At 43.9% G+C, this 17261-nt stretch overlaps 1 protein-coding gene across 1 annotated transcript in view; it reads left to right on the top strand.

Moving 5' to 3' along the window:
* Window positions 1-17261, top strand: part of Mpc1 (mitochondrial pyruvate carrier) — a 63188-nt gene that overhangs the window by 14933 nt on the left and 30994 nt on the right. Inside the window, exon 2 of the mRNA XM_068392146.1 lies at window positions 2982-3082. Coding sequence (XP_068248247.1) covers window positions 2982-3082 — 101 coding nt within the window. The remainder of the gene's footprint in view (window positions 1-2981; window positions 3083-17261) is intronic.

Below are 17261 nucleotides of genomic sequence, written 5' to 3' on the forward strand. Positions count from 1 at the left end.
CACTCGATTTCTCTGTACGAGACGTCAGGGAATCTCCTGATGTGGGCAAGAGAGAGAAATATTATTCTTCTCACGCGTTTCATTCAAGGGGAGAAAAACGTTATGGCAGACAGTCTCAGCAGACGGAATCAGATCCTTCCAACAGAGTGGTCCCTCAACCTTCAGGTGTGCAAGAGCCTGTGGCGTCTTTGGGGTCGTCCTTGCATAGACCTCTTCGCAATCTCAAAGACGAAGAGGCTAGAGGCTTATTGCTCCCCTGTTCCAGATCCAGAAGCAGTCCACATAGACGCGTTTCTTTTGGACTGGTCCAATCTAGATCTCTATGCATTCCCTCCTTACAAGATCCTGTACAGGGTAATACAGAAATTTGTGACATCCAAAGGAACCAGGATGACCCTTGTGGCTCCCTATTGGCCGTCAAGAGAATGGTTCACAGAGGTACTGGAATGGGTGATAGACACCCCAAGAATTCTTCCTCTAAGAGCAGATCTTCTCAGACAACCCCACTTGGAAAGATTGCATCAATATCTCCACGCTCTTCAGTTGACTGCCTTCAGACTATCGAGAGACTCGCTAGATCTAGAGGCTTTTCGAAGGAGGCAGCTCAAGCTATTGCGAGAGCAAGAAGGACTTCGACCATCAAGGTCTATCAATCTAAGTGGAAGGTTTTCAGAGAGTGGTGTAGAGTCAACTCTCTTTCCTCATCCAGTACCTCTGTAGCTCAAATTGCAGATTTCCTGCTTTATCTTCGAAGGAAATGCAATTTCTCCTCCTCTACTATCAAAGGCTATAGGAGTATGTTAGCTACTGTGTTTAGGCATAGAAGCCTTGACCTCTCTGACAATAAGGATCTACGAGAGCTTCTCAAGTCTTTCAAGACTTCAAAACGTCGGATCCAAGATTCTCCAGCCTGGCATCTGGATATTGTTTTGAAATTTCTCATGAGCGACAGGTTTGAGCCACTGGGTTCAACTTCCTTGAAAGACCTCACTATGAAGACTTTATTTTTGGTCAGTCTTGCGACGGCCAAAAGAGTGAGCGAGATCCATGCGTTTAGTAAAAATGTCGGATTTCGTAATGGCAAAGCTGTCTGTTCCTTGCAGTTAGGCTTTCTTGCCAAAAACGAACGCCCTTCTCAACCTTGGCCTAAAGCATTCGAGATTCCAAATCTTACGGATCTGGTTGGAGATGAGGTAGAAAGAGTCTTGTGCCCAGTTAGAGCTCTAAGATACTACTTGGAGAGGACAAGAGATTTTACGAGGCAAGTCTGAATCTTTGTGGTGTTCAGTCAGGAAGCCCTCTTTACAGATGTCTAAAAACGCCTTGTCTTATTTCGTCAGGCTTTTAATTAGGGAAGCTCATATTCATTGTAATGAATCAGACCTTGGGCTTTTAAAGGTCAAGTCGCATGAGGTCAGAGCGGTGGCAACGTCGGCTGCTTTCAGGCAGAACAGATCTCTACAAAGCATAATGGACACGACCTTCTGGAGGAGCAAATCCGTGTTCGCGTCGTATTATTTGAAAGGTGTTCAGACTTGTTATGAGGACTGTTTCATTCTGGGTCCATTCGTAGCAGCGAGTGCAATAGTGGGTGAAGGATCCACCACTATGTTCCCATAATCCCAATAACCTTTTCTTCTCTTGGTACTTTTAATTGTTTTTATGGTTGTTTGTGGAGATTGTGTCAGTCTTCCACAATCATTGATTTTGTCAGGTGGTCATGTTTGTGCCCTGAGAGCACCCGGATTTGGTTATTGGAGGAGGTTCTGTCATGATGAGGTTTTGACACCGGTTTGACAGTCCCTTCGAGATCTTCAGCCCCCTGGGAGGATCGCTGGATCTCATAAGGCTAGCAGACATAATGAGGCAGAGTATCATTGAAGTCAGCTTCCTTATCAGGTACGAACCCTTAAGTTTTGTTTTAATTAACTCTTAAGTAGAATTCCAGATATGCTAGCTGTCTCTAACCCTCCACCAAAGGTGTTAATCAGCTATATATATAACTACCGGGTAAGTCTTGTGTTTAAAAATGATATTTTCATTAATAAAATAAATTTTTGAACATACTTACCCGGTAGTTATATATAATTTTAGTCCCACCCTCCTCCCCTCTAGAGACTAGAGGCATGGAATATATGAGGGTCACTGGAATGGTCCCCAGGTACCTTGTTAGGGTGCAGGGGTGGTACACCTGGCTATCCAACTGGCGTTTGGCGCGAGTTTCAAATTTTCTGCCGTTGACGTCAGGACGTAAGCTATATATATAACTACCGGGAAAGTATGTTCAAAAATTTATTTTATTAATGAAAATATCATATTTCTATACTCGCCATGTATTCATATCGTGCCTCCCTACTAGTTAGTGATGTCAAGAGGCTGTTAAGAGTTTCAGTTTGGAGCCTGAAAATGAAACGCCATATAATCTCAATACTCCACCGGAGAAGTCATGCTATTACAGTGAAAGGAAATGGGAAATTTTTAGATGTTGACATTTCACTAGCTTTGAGAAGGAAATAGTATGAATACCTAGTGAGTATAGTAATAATAAGTTTTATTTTTAAAATTTTTGGTTCAAATTTATTGATATTATTTCTATAATGTATATAATAATGCATTCTTTTCTGTTATTGTATTTTTTAAAACTCAATTCCATTTTTTTCCCTTTATTCATTTTATAACTTTTAGCTCACAAATACACTACCTATTAGCTACTTTTATCATTCTATAATTATTCCCATAGCAGATTTCTGTTACTGTACAAGTAAATTTAATATTTTACAGTACAATACCTAGTTTACACAGAAATATTAACATGAATTATAAGTTCAGTGCTGATATATATTTTTATGAATTAGTAAACTATTTGTTATGACTAATGCATTTGAATTACAATACTTTACTTTACTGTACTTAAAATTGTCATTGTCCACTAAATATACAGTATAGCATTGTAAAAAATATTTTATTTCCACTTTTTACAGCACACATTTTTGGGGACCTATTGCAAACTGGGGTATTCCAATTGCTGCGATTGCTGATACAAAAAAGCCTCCGGAGATCATAAGTGGAAAGATGACAATTGGTAAGTTTGATGAATTAGTAAATTTCCAAAGGGTCGCAGGGGACTGTTCGCTATTGTCCAAATCATGAAAGGAGCAGGAAGTGATTGGTTGTTTTCAATTATTAGCCAAGGGGACCTCTTCTTATCCTCTGCTGCTCTTTCACTTGTAGTTTCTATATGGCTATGCACATGCTTTTATATACTATATATGTACTGTACTGTATCAAAGGTAACTTAGATATTCTAAAATATACATTACTGTACCATCAGTAATAATTTTGAATCTTTAAATTGGGCCTATTCCTAAGTCAAATTTATAAAAACAAATTATCGATATGTAGGATAATTGAATACCATGCATTATATATATATTCTTTTAGATTTATATTCACCTTAGTAAATCTATTGAATAGAATGCTAATTAAAGAAATTAATATTTCCATTGTTCTCAATACTTACAATTTAGAAAACTACCAGTAATTAGAGGTATTGAATATATGTTTCCCCCCCCCAGAACATTTCCATGCTCTTAATAATTTGTGTAATAAAAAAGATAGGGAGATTTAGAATTACTGTTTGTTCGGGCACTAGTTACAAACCTTACAGTCTTTACATAGGAGTATTTTTTCAATATTTAACTTAGCCGGTGATTATATAGCTGCAACTCTGTTGCCCGACAGACAACTCTACGGTAAAAACTCGCCAGCGATCGCTACACAGGTTGCGGGTGTGCCCAACAGCGCCATCTGTCGTCTAGATACCCAGTACTCAATGTAAACAAAGACTCAATTTTCTCTCTGTCGAGCTATCGACAAGACGTACTTACTCGCTGTTGCTAAACTGGAGTTTTTTCACAACTAATTGGTGAAGTACTGTACTTTATTCTAGTTTTGAGCTTTCGCTATGCAGGTGTTTTATCTTCATCTTAAATCTTGAACTCGTTTTGGATAGATTTAATTATGGTGACAAAGAGAGTATGGACTTTCTTTCACTTTTAAATGGCCGACCCTTCCCTTAGACGGAAGTGTGTTTAGGCTTTTAGTAATTATCTTATCACGTTATAGATTTTCCTCTATATATTTTATATCTCTCCGCCTTTATTAGGCCTCTTCGATTAACTTTCCATTTATTATAAACATATAAAAATAAATTTTAATGTTTTGTTTATATAGACCTTTCCTGAGAGTAGGCGGTCCTAACTTGGAAACCGAAGTTAATCAACGTTGAGCCCTTTATATCGTAATTAGCTTTTAAAGAGCTAAGGATTTAAAACTTTTTAAATGTAATATTTTATGAAAGAATTTCTTTGATAGTCTTCGTACTGTTTTCAAAGATGAACTAACGTTTAGTTTATTTATGCTACGCAGTTGTTGACGTTCAGGACGTTCAACATGCGCTCTATCGTTACGATAGAGAGAGAGTGTATCACGGTTTCACTTTGCAGTAAGAGTAAATCGATTCTGACGTTTTGTTCATTCTTTCTTAGCTTAAATGTTTTAAATTCTATTTTAAAGGAACTTTTTATTTGAAAAACCTTTCAGTTTTTTCCTTTAGTCAAATAACATGTTTTTTTGACGAAATATAATTGGGCTCTTCTCTTCGGTGCGAAATCAAGAGAGAAAGAGAGAGAGAGATAGAGACGGAGGGAGAGAGAGGAGAGAAAACGTTCCGTTCAAGCGGGTAACGTTGTTCTCGAGTTACTCTCGTCCCTAGTCGCTGTACGGGGAGGAAGGATAAAACGTTTTTAGTTTTTTATTCTCGTCCCCAGGCTATGTGCGGTGAGAGATTGAAAACGTAGTTATATGAACTAGTGTTTAGTCTCTTTCCCAGCCACTGATTTTTTTATCTTAAAATATGTTTTCTGTTTTTTGCTGGTATTAATGAGCTTGCATTATACGACTGATTTCGCAATTACTACCTTTTAATGAAGGGTAGAATTGCGTGTTTCAGGTAGAAATCAGTAAAAGTTTCGATTTCAGTGAAATAAGTGCAAAACAGAAAATCGAAGTGATAAAGTGATATGCGCAAAGTGTTACAGTGTTGCGTTCGAGGGTTCGTCTGTTCGTGCCTGTCGTTCACCTAGTCCGGGACCTCTTGCATGCTCCCAAGCCCAGGGGAGAAGTAATGTCAAACGACTTATGGGTTCGAGAGGCCTTGATCAACGAACAGACGTTTTCCCTCTATGGTATCGGGTGTATCTTACCAAGATCTCCCCTACCATAAGACGAGAGAGACGTTGTTTCTCCTCGTCATCCGAAGGCTTTTCGCATAAGAAACCTGTCACAAGGTTTCGAAGCCCTTAAGCGAAAGTCAGTCCTTTCAGGACAGGTCCAGCGTCCTGGTTACAACCATTAGGACAGCTCTGACCCTATGCAGTCATCGGATAACTGCTCGCCGCCTAACAAAAGCGTAACACAGACTCCGAGAGTCTTTTTTTGTTGGCAAAGTGTTGCGGTCACAGACGTTACCCTCGTCTCTTACCACAACCATTTCCGTTGATCCTTAATGGGTTGTATGGCAAGACATGCAGTATATGCTTGCCTCCCTTATGGAAGACTATTCTGCCGATTAGTCCGTTGAGTCTAGCCGTTTATCTCATCGATATCCTGGCTTTCAGCCAACCTAACGTTCCTTTGTGCTTACTGTTGACGTTGGCGTAGCTTAGTCACGTCTGTCAGGTTGTTTAGAACCACACTCGATGCGGTCTCGTGTGGTTTTTCAGCCGCATTTGGACGTTAGGCCACTTGCTGATGCTCCTGTTGACGTTCAAGACGTTCACTAACAATCGGAGTTGACTTGTTTTGACGCTGTGCGTCAACCTCCGCATTCTAGAGTTGTTTTGACTGCTCAGTCTAGGCAGTCAAAGCAGTCTCGAGTGGACGCTGTGCGTCCTCACGCACCTGTTGTGGTTGACAGTTCACAGACTGTCAAGCAGTTAGGCCTACATGACGTTGCGTTCTGGTCCGCTACTAATGCACCAGTGAGTGTGGACTCTGCTTGTAAAGCATTGCCACCACGGTAGGTCTCTCCCTTGCTTGAGACTCAGCTTTTATCGGACAAGGTTCCTGTAGATGAGGAAGTTGCTGTTCCCCCTCCTACTGATGATATTCCCTTGAGGACTCTGTCAGATGGAGAGGAGCCTAAAGCTGCTTAGCCTCCTATGGACATTAATTAAATCATGATGATTTTTTTTAAGGATCTTTGTCCGGATCTTTTTGTAACTGCTGCTCCTCGTTCGCCTAAACGTCAGAGCTTACACTAGGCCTAGCTACTTCGAAGCCGTTGTTTTTAAGCTAGTGCTCTCTCGCTCTCCTAGAGAGCTTTACGTTGGCTAGGCGACTGGTTTTTCACCAGGAGGAGTTTGGGGGATACAGCCTTTGCTTTCCCTTCTTTTAAACTGGTTTATAGAGCGAGAGTCTGATATGACACGAGAGAAGTTCTCGGCTTGGGAGTTCATGCCTCTGCCCAGATAGACTTCTCAATTCTCGTAGACTCTCCCTGGCGCCTGGCCAGGAGACGCTCCAAGTTGTTTACAGGTCAACTTCACAGCTGTTTTCGAGCCTTTGAAGTTTTGCTGTACAATTATGTCATGCATAACAAGGCTTTCAGGGATGGTAAGCGGTACCGCCTCAGTCGCTAACCCCGTCTGTTGCCACACCTGCTCCCGTAGACCCTAAATAGGCTTTGCTGCAAGACATGCAGTCCAAGCTTGCGTCCTTGATAGAGGACTTTAATGCGGAGAAGGTTGCTACCGAACCTTCTGGCCAACAACCTTCCAACCGGTCGGTTGTGCGCCCTGTTGACGCTGAGGTAACCTACTCGCGTCTGCCAGTTGAGGTGGTTCCTCCACCGATGCGACCCAGTGTGGGTTGCCAGCCGCACGTTGACGTTAAGCGACGCTCGGAGGTGGTTGTTGACGTTCAGGACGTTCAACAACCAGCAGAGGTGACTTGTTTTGTCGCAGTGCGTCAACCTCAGCAACCCGGTAGGGTGTTGACTGCACAACCCAGACGGTCTAGACAGTCTCGGGTTGACGCTGTGCTTCCTCGCGCACCCATGGTTGTTGACAGTTCACAGACTGTGCAGCAGTTCCATGATGTTGCGTCCGGCTCTGTCACGCATCCACCAGTGCGACCGGACTCAGCGAGCCAGACGTTGCCCACTCCGTTGCCGTTTCCTCATCAGTTTTCGGATGAGGAACCCTCTGATGAGGACGTTGCTGAACAACAAGACGATCAGCCCCCAGAATAGATCAAGCCCTGCTATCCATCCAGAAGATGCTGAAGAAGGAACGCTGCTCAGTCAGGCTGTGGATGAGTCTGGTAGGGACGCTGTCATCCGTGGAACAATTTGTGTCACTAGGAAGACTACACCTCCGTCCTCTTCAATACCATCTAGCTTTTCACTGGAAAAAGGACAAGACGCTAGAAGCGGTCTCGATCCCGGTTTCCGAAAAGATAAAGTCTTGTCTGACTTGGTGGAAGGACAATATCAACCTAAGAGAGGGTCTTCCCCTGGCTGTTCAGACTCCCAACCACATTCTCTTCTCGGACGCATCGGACGTGGGCTGGGGCGCGACACTAGACGGTCGGGAATGCTTAGGACTGTGGAACTCGAGTCAGAGGAGCATGCATATCAACTGCAAGGAGCTGTTGGCAGTACATCTGGCCTTGAAAAGCTTCAAGTCTCTCCTTCGAGGCAAAGTGGTGGAAGTTAACTCGGACATCACCACGGCCTTGGCGTACATCTCCAAACAAGGAGGTACCCACTCACTGACGTTGTACGAGATCGCAAGGGACCTGCTCATCTGGTCAAAAGGTCAAGACATCTCCCTAGTAACGAGGTTCATCCAAGGCGACTTGAACGTCATAGCAGATTGTCTCAGTCGGAAAGGGCAAGTAATTCCAACCGAATGGACCCTCCACTAGGATGTGTGCAAGAGACTTTGGGCCACTTGGGGGAAAACCATCCATAGATCTCTTTGCAACCTCGCTGACCAAGAGGCTTCCAATCTATTGCTCTCCAGTCCCGGACCCAGCAGCAATACATATAGATGCTTTCCTCCTAGATTGGTCACATCTGGATCTCTACGCATTCCCACCGTTCAAGATTGTCAACAAGGTACTGCAGAAGTTCGCCTCTCACGAAGGGACAAGGTTGACGTTAGTTGCTTCCCTCTGGCCCGCGAGAGAATGGTTCACCGAGATACTTCGATGGTTAGTAGACGTTCCCAGTAGTCTTCCTCTAAGGGTAGACCTTCTACGTCAGCCACACGTAAAGAAGGTACTCCAAAGCCTCCACGCTCTTCGTCTGACTGCCTTCAGACTATCGAAAGACTCTCGAGAGCTAGAGGCTTTTCGAAGGAAGCAGCCAGTGCGATTGCTAGAGCAAGGAGAGCTTCTTCCATTAGAGTCTACCAATCGAAGTGGGAAGTCTTCCGAGACTGGTGCAAGTCAGTTTCTGTATCCTCGACCAGTACCTCTGTAGCTCAAATAGCTGTTTTTCTCTTATACCTGAGAAAAGGACGATCCCTTTCAGCTCCCACTATCAAGGGCTACAGAAGCATGTTGGCATCGGTCTTCCGGCATAGAGGCTTAGATCTTTCCAAACATAAAGATCTGCAAGACCTCCTTAAGTCTTTTGAGACCACCAAGGAGCGTCGTTTGGCTACCCCTGGATGGAATTTAGACGTGGTACTAAGATTCTTCATGTCAGATAGGTTGGAGCCGTTACAATCAGCCTCCCTGAAAGATCTCACTCTTAAGACTCTTTTCCTGGTATGCTTAGCCTCGGCTAAAAGAGTCAGTGAGATTCATGCCTTCAGCAAGAACATAGGATTTTCGTCAGAAAAAGCCACTTGTTCGCTACAACTTGGTTTTCTAGCCAAAAATGAGCTGCCTTCTCGGCCTTGGCCTAAATCTTTTGATATCCCCAGCTTATCGGAGATCGTAGGCAATGAACTAGAAAGAGTCTTATGCCCTGTTAGAGCTCTTAAGTTCTATTTAAAGCGTACTAAACCTTTACAAGGCCAATCTGAAGCTTTATGGTGTTCAGTTAAGAAACCATCCTTGCCTTTGTCAAAGAATGCTTGATCAGACTTTATCAGATTGTTAATACGAGAAGCTCATTCACATCTGAGTGAGGAAGACCGAACTTTGCTTAAGGTGAAGACGCACGAAGTTAGAGCTGTAACAACTTCCGTGGCCTTTAAGCAAAATATATCTCTGCAAAGTATAATGGACGCAACCTATTGGAGAAGCAAGTCAGTGTTCGCGTCATTTTACTTGAAAGATGTCCAGTCTCTTTACAAGAACTGCTACACACTGGGACCATTCGTAGCAGCGAGTGCAGTAGTGGGTGAGGGCTCAACCACTACAATTCCCTAATTCCATACCCTTTTAATCTTTCTCTTGAAATGTTTTTATTGTTGTTTTTTGGGTTGTCCGGAAGGCTAAGAAGCCTTTCGCATCCTGGTTGGTTTGGCGGGTGGTCAAAGTCATTTCTTGAGAGCGCCTAGATTAGGGGTTTTGATGAGGTCCTGTTGTATGGGTTGCAACCCTTGATACTTCAGATCCTAGGGGTCGATCAGCATCCTAAGAGGATCGCGAGGCTCCGTAAGGAAGACGTACTTAAAAGGCAGAGTAATTGTTCAAGTCGACTTCCTTACCAGGTACCTATTTATTTTGTTTTTGTTATTTTGATAACTTCTAAAATGAAATAAAAACTCTTAGCTCATAAAAGTGTAAACATATATTGCTGGTCTCTACCCACCCCCCTGGGTGTGAATCAGCTATATAATCACCGGCTAAGTTAAATATTGAAAAATGTTATTTTGATAATAAAATAAATTTTTGAATATACTTACCCGGTGATTATAAATTAAAGGACCCTCCCTTCCTCCCCAATAGAGACGCAGTGGGACGAGGAGAAAATTGAGTCTTTGTTTACATTGAGTACTGGGTATCTGGACGACAGATGGCGCTGTTGGGCACACCCGCAACCTGTGTAGCGATCGCTGGCGAGTTTTTACCGTAGAGTTGTCTGTCGGGCAACAGAGTTGCAGCTATATAATCACCGGGTAAGTATATTCAAAAATTTATTTTATTATCCAAATAACATATTTCAGCAATAGATGAAACCAGCTGTTAAAGATTTTGCTAGGTGCAACTACCCACCGCTAGTTAGCAGAAGGGGTAGCGGTGGTAGACCAACTACCCCGCTCACACCGGCATTAGTAAACAAACGTCACTTTTTATTTTGGCTCGGTAAAGTAAAGACGTGGTCTTACTTTCCCATCAAAATCTTTAAACCGGTTTACGATAAAAAAAACAACTGGCCAAAACTTTAAAAAGTACTTTGCCTTTCAGAGTTACCTTCCTTGGGGCTCACACGCTCCCCATGCAAGACAAGGTACCAATAGGTCTTATGGTTGGGCACACGAAGGGAGCAGACATCCTCTCTAGGGGTTGATCCCCACCCACCCCCCAAGGCTCACAAGGTCTTCAACCTAAAGATTCTTGCGCCCGCTCAACTGTTTTGGCCTTGGCTTCTGCTTGCGCCAATGTTTGCTCTTCTCTGGCAGGCGGGCGTGAGCAGTTGCTGACAAGGACTCCTCGGAGTGACTTGTCATGTAACCCCTTTGGGGTCAACCTAGAAACGAGCTTCAGCTACGTTTCACAAGCAACATTCGATGCCAAAGTTAAACTTGAACAAAGCTTGTTGACAGTAAGCAGAGAGCGCTGCCAGGAGTTCCGTCTCCAGGTGTTGGAAAGCAACCCCCACTAGGTGTTGAACAACTTTTCCTTTCCAGGGAGAGTCGTTCTCCACCAGGTGTTTGGTGATTATCCTTTATGAGGAAAAGATCCCCTCCACCAGCCACTTACCAGCAATCTTCCTGCTTGCAGGGAGAATTGCCGACAGCGTCAATAGGGGTTACAGTGTAGTTGCCTTTTCCGTCTGCGGTAGAGACTGTCTTCGGGGTATTCCTCTGGTGGTAATTGGCTTCATCCATGCCCCACCTTTGCTTTTTTGAGCTTGGCGACAAAGGAGTTAAGTAATTGATTGCAGTTCTTGCTGCTCATCGCTACTGTACCCTCGATACAATACGAGTCTCGTTGCAACTTCCTTTTGGAGCCTTTGCTGCAGATGGCCCCGACTGCCAATTGGTTGTGGCCGCCGCCTCTCCTATCGATGAGTCTCATAGGCCTTAACTTTTCGAGGTTATTGCCGACATTTTGCCTTTCTGCACCACAATTCTCTTAGAGCTTTGCAAAGCCAGGTCCTGCTGTGCCTCATGGTTTTGACTTCTTACAAGGGAGAATCTACTTGTAGGCTATACAGTAACTCTTCAGGGCTATTTCCTACGTCGTACCTCCTCGGCACAGCAGAGAAGGCAACCCCTTCATGTCCTGTGCCTCATGTTTTAAGCTCTTACAACGGGGAAACGGTTGGTCTTCAAGTACAGCACAGCCTTTCTAGTTTCCTTCTAAGGGGATTACTTAATGCTACTCACCAACCCCCAGGGGGGGTTAGGATGAGCATGAGTACTTCGCAAAGACCTTAGTTTCACAGAGAAGTCATGTGCTGTGTATTGCACCCATTCACTGAGCTCTTGCGATGTAGGTGGTTGAGCTCTTCTGCCTGACAAAGGTCTGCGAACACCCAAGTTGCTCGCCTTAATACCCATTACGAATTTGCGCTACTTCGGTAGTGCACAGAGCTTCAGCTTTCTGTTGCCTCAAATGCATGCTACTTCGGTAGCACTCACTAACTCACATTACTGTACCTGTATCTATCTTTAGAGGTAAGACTCAATTCTCTCCTTGCCAGCATTCGCTGGTGTCAAATAGCATTCGATGACACTCGCCAGTGCTCGCTAGCGTTCGTGAGCGCTTGTTGGCTTTCGCTGGCGAGCCTGAACAAACGTGCCTAGTGTTTGTGTTCTTTGCGTTCTGGGCCAACAAATACTTACAGGCGAGACTACGCTTCATGAGAAACTCCCTCCACTGAGGAAATTTTCACAACTACAGGCATTCACTAACACTCCATAAAAAGCTGAAACAAACTCCTTTGGTTGTTCATCTGTGCTCACCAAGTCAAAACCTTGAGGTTATTGCTGCAAATACACATACCATCATTGTGCCCCTGGGCATAATGAGTTCTCGTGAATTGCAATCCTTCTGGGTTGTTTTATTGAGCTTGTTTCCCTTTCCCTACGGAATGGAGAGCTCTCTGGAGCACTCGCACAACCAGCTTGAGAGACACACCGTTGCAAGGTTATTTTTCGCAAGCCTCTAGTCCCAAGGATTTAGTGTCAGTTTCTGCTTACGTTTACAAACGATTGCAAGCCCCACCCACAAGGTAGCCAGGCAATCATTGTCAGCTTCTGGTTATTTTTACAAACAATACCAAGCTCCACCCAGAGGGCGGGCAGGCAGGCAAACATTTAATACCCGTGTATTGTAGGTCTGATTGCTACGCTAGTGGCATATATTCTTCCTGTGTGCCAAACATGTTAACAATGCTACAGCTAGTCGACAATCAATTTCTTTGGGCAATGCAGTAATGTTGCAATTTGTCGCATATGCTGTATTTAGTATTATTCCTGCAAGCGGGGTCAGGCTCGTTTTCTAACACTTATCCCGGTGGCAAAGGAGTTGCACTTGGACAACCGCATGCATGGGAGGTATCTTTTCTACCGACAAGGAGTATGTATCATCATACAATTAGAACTCAGTTTTAATAAATCATTAGTTTTGATGGTTATATTCCTTACGGGAAGTCAGGTTATACATTACCCTCCTACCGTCCTGTAACCAGGCATAAGTGGTCTACACTCAAGTAGAGACTGCCTTCATTCCAGGCAATTCCTTCCTAACTTTCGTATTTAAAATATGTAGACTCCAAAACTTCACTTAAGCGAATCTGTTTCTGGGGAGGGAACATTAGAAAATTATGCCAGTTTTGGCAATCGTAAACAAAGAAATACAAACGTTTTCGTTGTTCATAGAAAGAAAGAGGTCTCCATTGTGAACGTTGATCAAGGTTCTCCAACCGAGGTCTGTACTGTACATAACTAATCATTCGGGCTGTGCCTGTATGTTCGTCCCACCTTCCCGGTCTGTGTTACTGGCTCATGGATAGACTTTGGCATACATTACCTGTCCAACAATAGATTGAATATACTGTATGTCTCAATCTTACTTTTCAGAAGTAGTTGTGTGCGATTGGGCATTAGCGACCGGTCTCTTGCCCGACAGTGATCGCTAAGGAGATTTGCTGTAATCCCATCTTTCTTTAGGGAGCACTGGCTACCCTGGTATTACTGATCTGTAAGCATACTTACAGGGCCAACTCCCACTGGATTGAAGGCAGTTGGAGGACAGAATTTCCTCCCTCCGCATATCAGTTGCTTGCAATTGGTTGCACGTCTTGACATCAATCAACTTGAGATGTTTCCTTGCTAGACAATCTCTCAGCCCCTTGGAAGTAACTGATGAGAATTGACCTTCCTCTTGAGAATCAATGTTTCTTGTTCCACTCAGGGGAAATTGCTAACACTTGGGGGGGGGGGGGGGTTGGAGGAGCAACAGCCATAATCCCTGGGAAATGTTGGCCACCCTACTGGGTAATTGGTTGACCAGGTAACCCAGAGTCCATCCCATTTTCCAATTAATCGGAGGGGAAAATTTTTTTTCTCACAGAGAAGTTGCTGGTGCAACCCATCTTGCGCAGCCTTAATAGCCTTTTATGAGTGAATGTTTCCTTTTGTAGAAGCGCAAGAGGCAGGTCATACGAGAGCACTCTGGTTATTTTACCTGCTCGTGAGCACAGACCCGAGTCTTGCAAAGAAGTCCTGCATAGTTTTGTGCACCCATTCACCAAGCAGTAGTGAAGTGGGTGGGCGAGTTCCTTCACCTGACGGAGGACTGCATGCGATCTAGGTCGGCCATTATTTTATTGGTAGAGGTGCATACAGTACTTCACGAGGTCAAACCTTGGTCGGTCTCCATACTCAAAGAGGGATACATCGTTCCGTTCACGCTCTCTCACCCTCCTCTGACCCTACATCTGATAATGTCAGATTCCTTCGCGAGGTAGCGCGCTATTCGAAATATAGCGGACGAGTTTTGCACTGCTTGGTGCACCCTACCACCTAGCTAGGTGGGCGGGTGAGCTTGTGTGCCTGACGAAGGTGCGCTTCTCATTTTTGCTACACATAGTGCTCTCTTGAACGACTCTTCCCATCAAGACTCACGAGGTGGGAGAGTGAGCTTGTCTACCTGACGATGGTGCATGTCTTACTTCTGCTACATGTAGTACTATCTTGGGGCATCAAGACTCGCGAGGAGGGTGAGCGAGCTTGTCTGCCTGACGAAGTTGAGTGCCTCACTTCTGCTACGTGAAGTGCTCTTTGTGCGAGTCTTCCCATCAAAACTCATGCATGCATGAAGCATTGTTTGGAATAAAGGCGAGTTTTACCTTGCGAGCACGCGCAGGAAGGCAGATACTCATTCCACCTTACCTGGGCAAGCTGAGGAGCGTACGCTCATAAGCACCCCTTATCAGCTCTCTCCTCACCAATGCTCTACATGAAGTTGGTCTACTTTGCGAGAGGAATGGCAGGTTATTCCTTTGTAAGGGAAGGTAGCTTTTCCTTCACAGGTTGATCTCATGTGGATGGTGCCCACTTCTTTAAAGAAGATAAACACTAAGAAGGTTGCGAGTCGACATCCTATTTTACCCTCCCTTGTCCTTGGCACTCCACCTAAGCCAAGGAAACAGGCTAGTGGGGTTCAATCGGCGGTAAGTCTCGTTCTTGAGAGACTCCCCCCTGGTTCCTAGACCCTGTCCAGGTGGTAAAGCAAGCTGTCTCAGGATCGACCAATCATCATCTGACAGTTCCACCAGTGGGTCTTAGCCCCTCGACCCACTGAACACCTTGTGCCGGTAGGTCTAGAGCATAAGAGAGACCTGAGTGGTGGGTGGCAGACACCAACCTGCTCAGGGGAGTAGACCTGTCTCCTTCCATGGTTTTGATGCTCTTCAAAGACACATCAAAGAAAAAGGGGGTGCTTACCTGTCGTACCTCACAGCATCTGGACTTTGGTCCTAATCAGAGTGACAGTATCATGAAAACCTCCTGGAATGAGGGCACCCTTTCTAACCCTCAAGCAATTCCTTCTGCTCATTTCATGGCACTCCATAGTGCTGATAAGCAACAACACTACAGTGATGTCACACACAAACAAGCAAAGAGGTACTTTTTATGGCACCTCTACCAATTAGCTGTGGAATCCTTGTAGGGAAGGAGAACAACTCTGTAGCCTTTCAGCCCATTTCATCCCAGGCAAAAAAAAAGTGCTTGTGGACAAGCTGAGCAAGGGTACTCGGATATCAAGCTTCGAATGGTCTCAGAGAAGACAGTTAGCCAACAGAGTTTGTTTTTATAAGGCTCGCCGACAAGCGATCGGTTTATGTCCTCCATAAACCAGAATCTTCCAGTGTACTGCTCGCCAGTACCAGGTACCCTTTCAACATCCGTGGGAAAGGACAGAAGTCTACTCGTCCCCCTCCTTTGGCATAGCAAGGAAGCTTCTAAACTAAGTCACAGCTAGGAGAATGGTCCAGAAAATGGCAAAGGCCTTTCAACTGTGGGAAATTCAAAGTTATGCACATAAGTTATAGTAACCCACAATCAGATTACTCGCTGCTAGGTAATGAAATAGAAAGTGTGGACCAGGAGGAAGGTCTCGGTATTATTATCAGCAAGGATTTGAAACTCGCCAAACAGAGCATCGCAAGATCTCTCAATGACCCTAATAGCTCAGTTGTGACAACATGCAGAAAGATCCCCGGGCCTTCTGTATTTGCTCAAAGAGGCACCAAGAGGGCTCCCTACACTTATTGATCTACTCAGATAACCACGTGTAGACCTTCCATCGCTGCTTCTTCACACCGGGAGGATATCCAACAACCTCTCAGAAAGAAATGCTTTTGAGACTGGAGACAAAAGAATGGCAGGATACCTCTAGGGCTACTAGAATTTGTCAACAATGAATTCCTCTATCAGTGGGTCTATAAACCAACTAGGGGAAACAACATACTAGATATTGTGCTTACAACAGAAGATTTAGTATCCAGTGTTTCAGTAGGCGAAAATATTGGCAATAGTGACTGCAGAATAGATAGGTTTTGGGTAGATATTCTTCATCCAAAAGAAGGGAAAATTGTATAAAAGCTAGACTACAAATGGAGTAACTGGATAAAACTGAAGAAATACACCAAGAATTTAGAATACGATGGAACAGGGAACATAGATACGCAATGGGACTTCTTTGTAGAAATATATAAAGAAAAAAGGGCTGTATGCATACTGCATAGAAAACTTTTACCAAATGGAACTCCACAACCTAAGTGGTTCAAGAGAGAAATAGTCAATGTAATAAGAAGCAGAGACAGGAAACATAAATCAGTGGGTCCATAACCATCAGTTCATGAAATTTCCAAGCACAAGAAGTTAAGCCGAAAAGTAGATAAACTAGTTAGAAATGCCATGATCAATGAAGAGAAAAGAGTGGCATCAACTAATGAAAAAAAAAAAACCAAAAGAATTTTTTGCATATGTAAACAGTCGAAAGCCAGTCAAAAACAATAGTAGTCCATTAAGAGATAAAGAGGGAAATCTTATAACAATTGATTTGGAAAAAGCCGAACTGATGAATGCATATTTCACAACCATATTCACTAGTGAAGAATTAACGGCCCTCCCCAAACCAGCTATCAAATATGAAGGGTCGCAACCATTAAATAGAATTACATTTACGGGTGAGTCAATTGTCAGCTGGGAGGAACGTAGAGAGGAGAGGTCCCCTTTTTTGTTTCATTTGTTTGATGTCTGCTACCCCCAAAAATTGTGGGAAGTGCCTTGGTATATCTATGTACAGTATGTACATTTACGATGTCAAAAATAAAATAAAAAGAATTGTTAAGTCTAAGGCACCAGGTTCAGATGATATTCATCCAAGAGAGATTATAAAACTAGGAGAAGAGATAACCTCACACTTTTACAAAATGTTCCGAAAGACAGGCACCACAAGGATGGAAACTAGGCAATGTTCCTCCAATCTACAAGAAAGGATTAAAAGAACACCCTGGCAACTATAGACATGTGTCTAACTTCAGTGCCTTGCAAAATTTT

Source organism: Palaemon carinicauda, chromosome 18, assembly GCF_036898095.1.
Source record: "Palaemon carinicauda isolate YSFRI2023 chromosome 18, ASM3689809v2, whole genome shotgun sequence".
In the NCBI taxonomy this organism is placed as follows: Eukaryota; Metazoa; Arthropoda; class Malacostraca; order Decapoda; family Palaemonidae; genus Palaemon; species Palaemon carinicauda.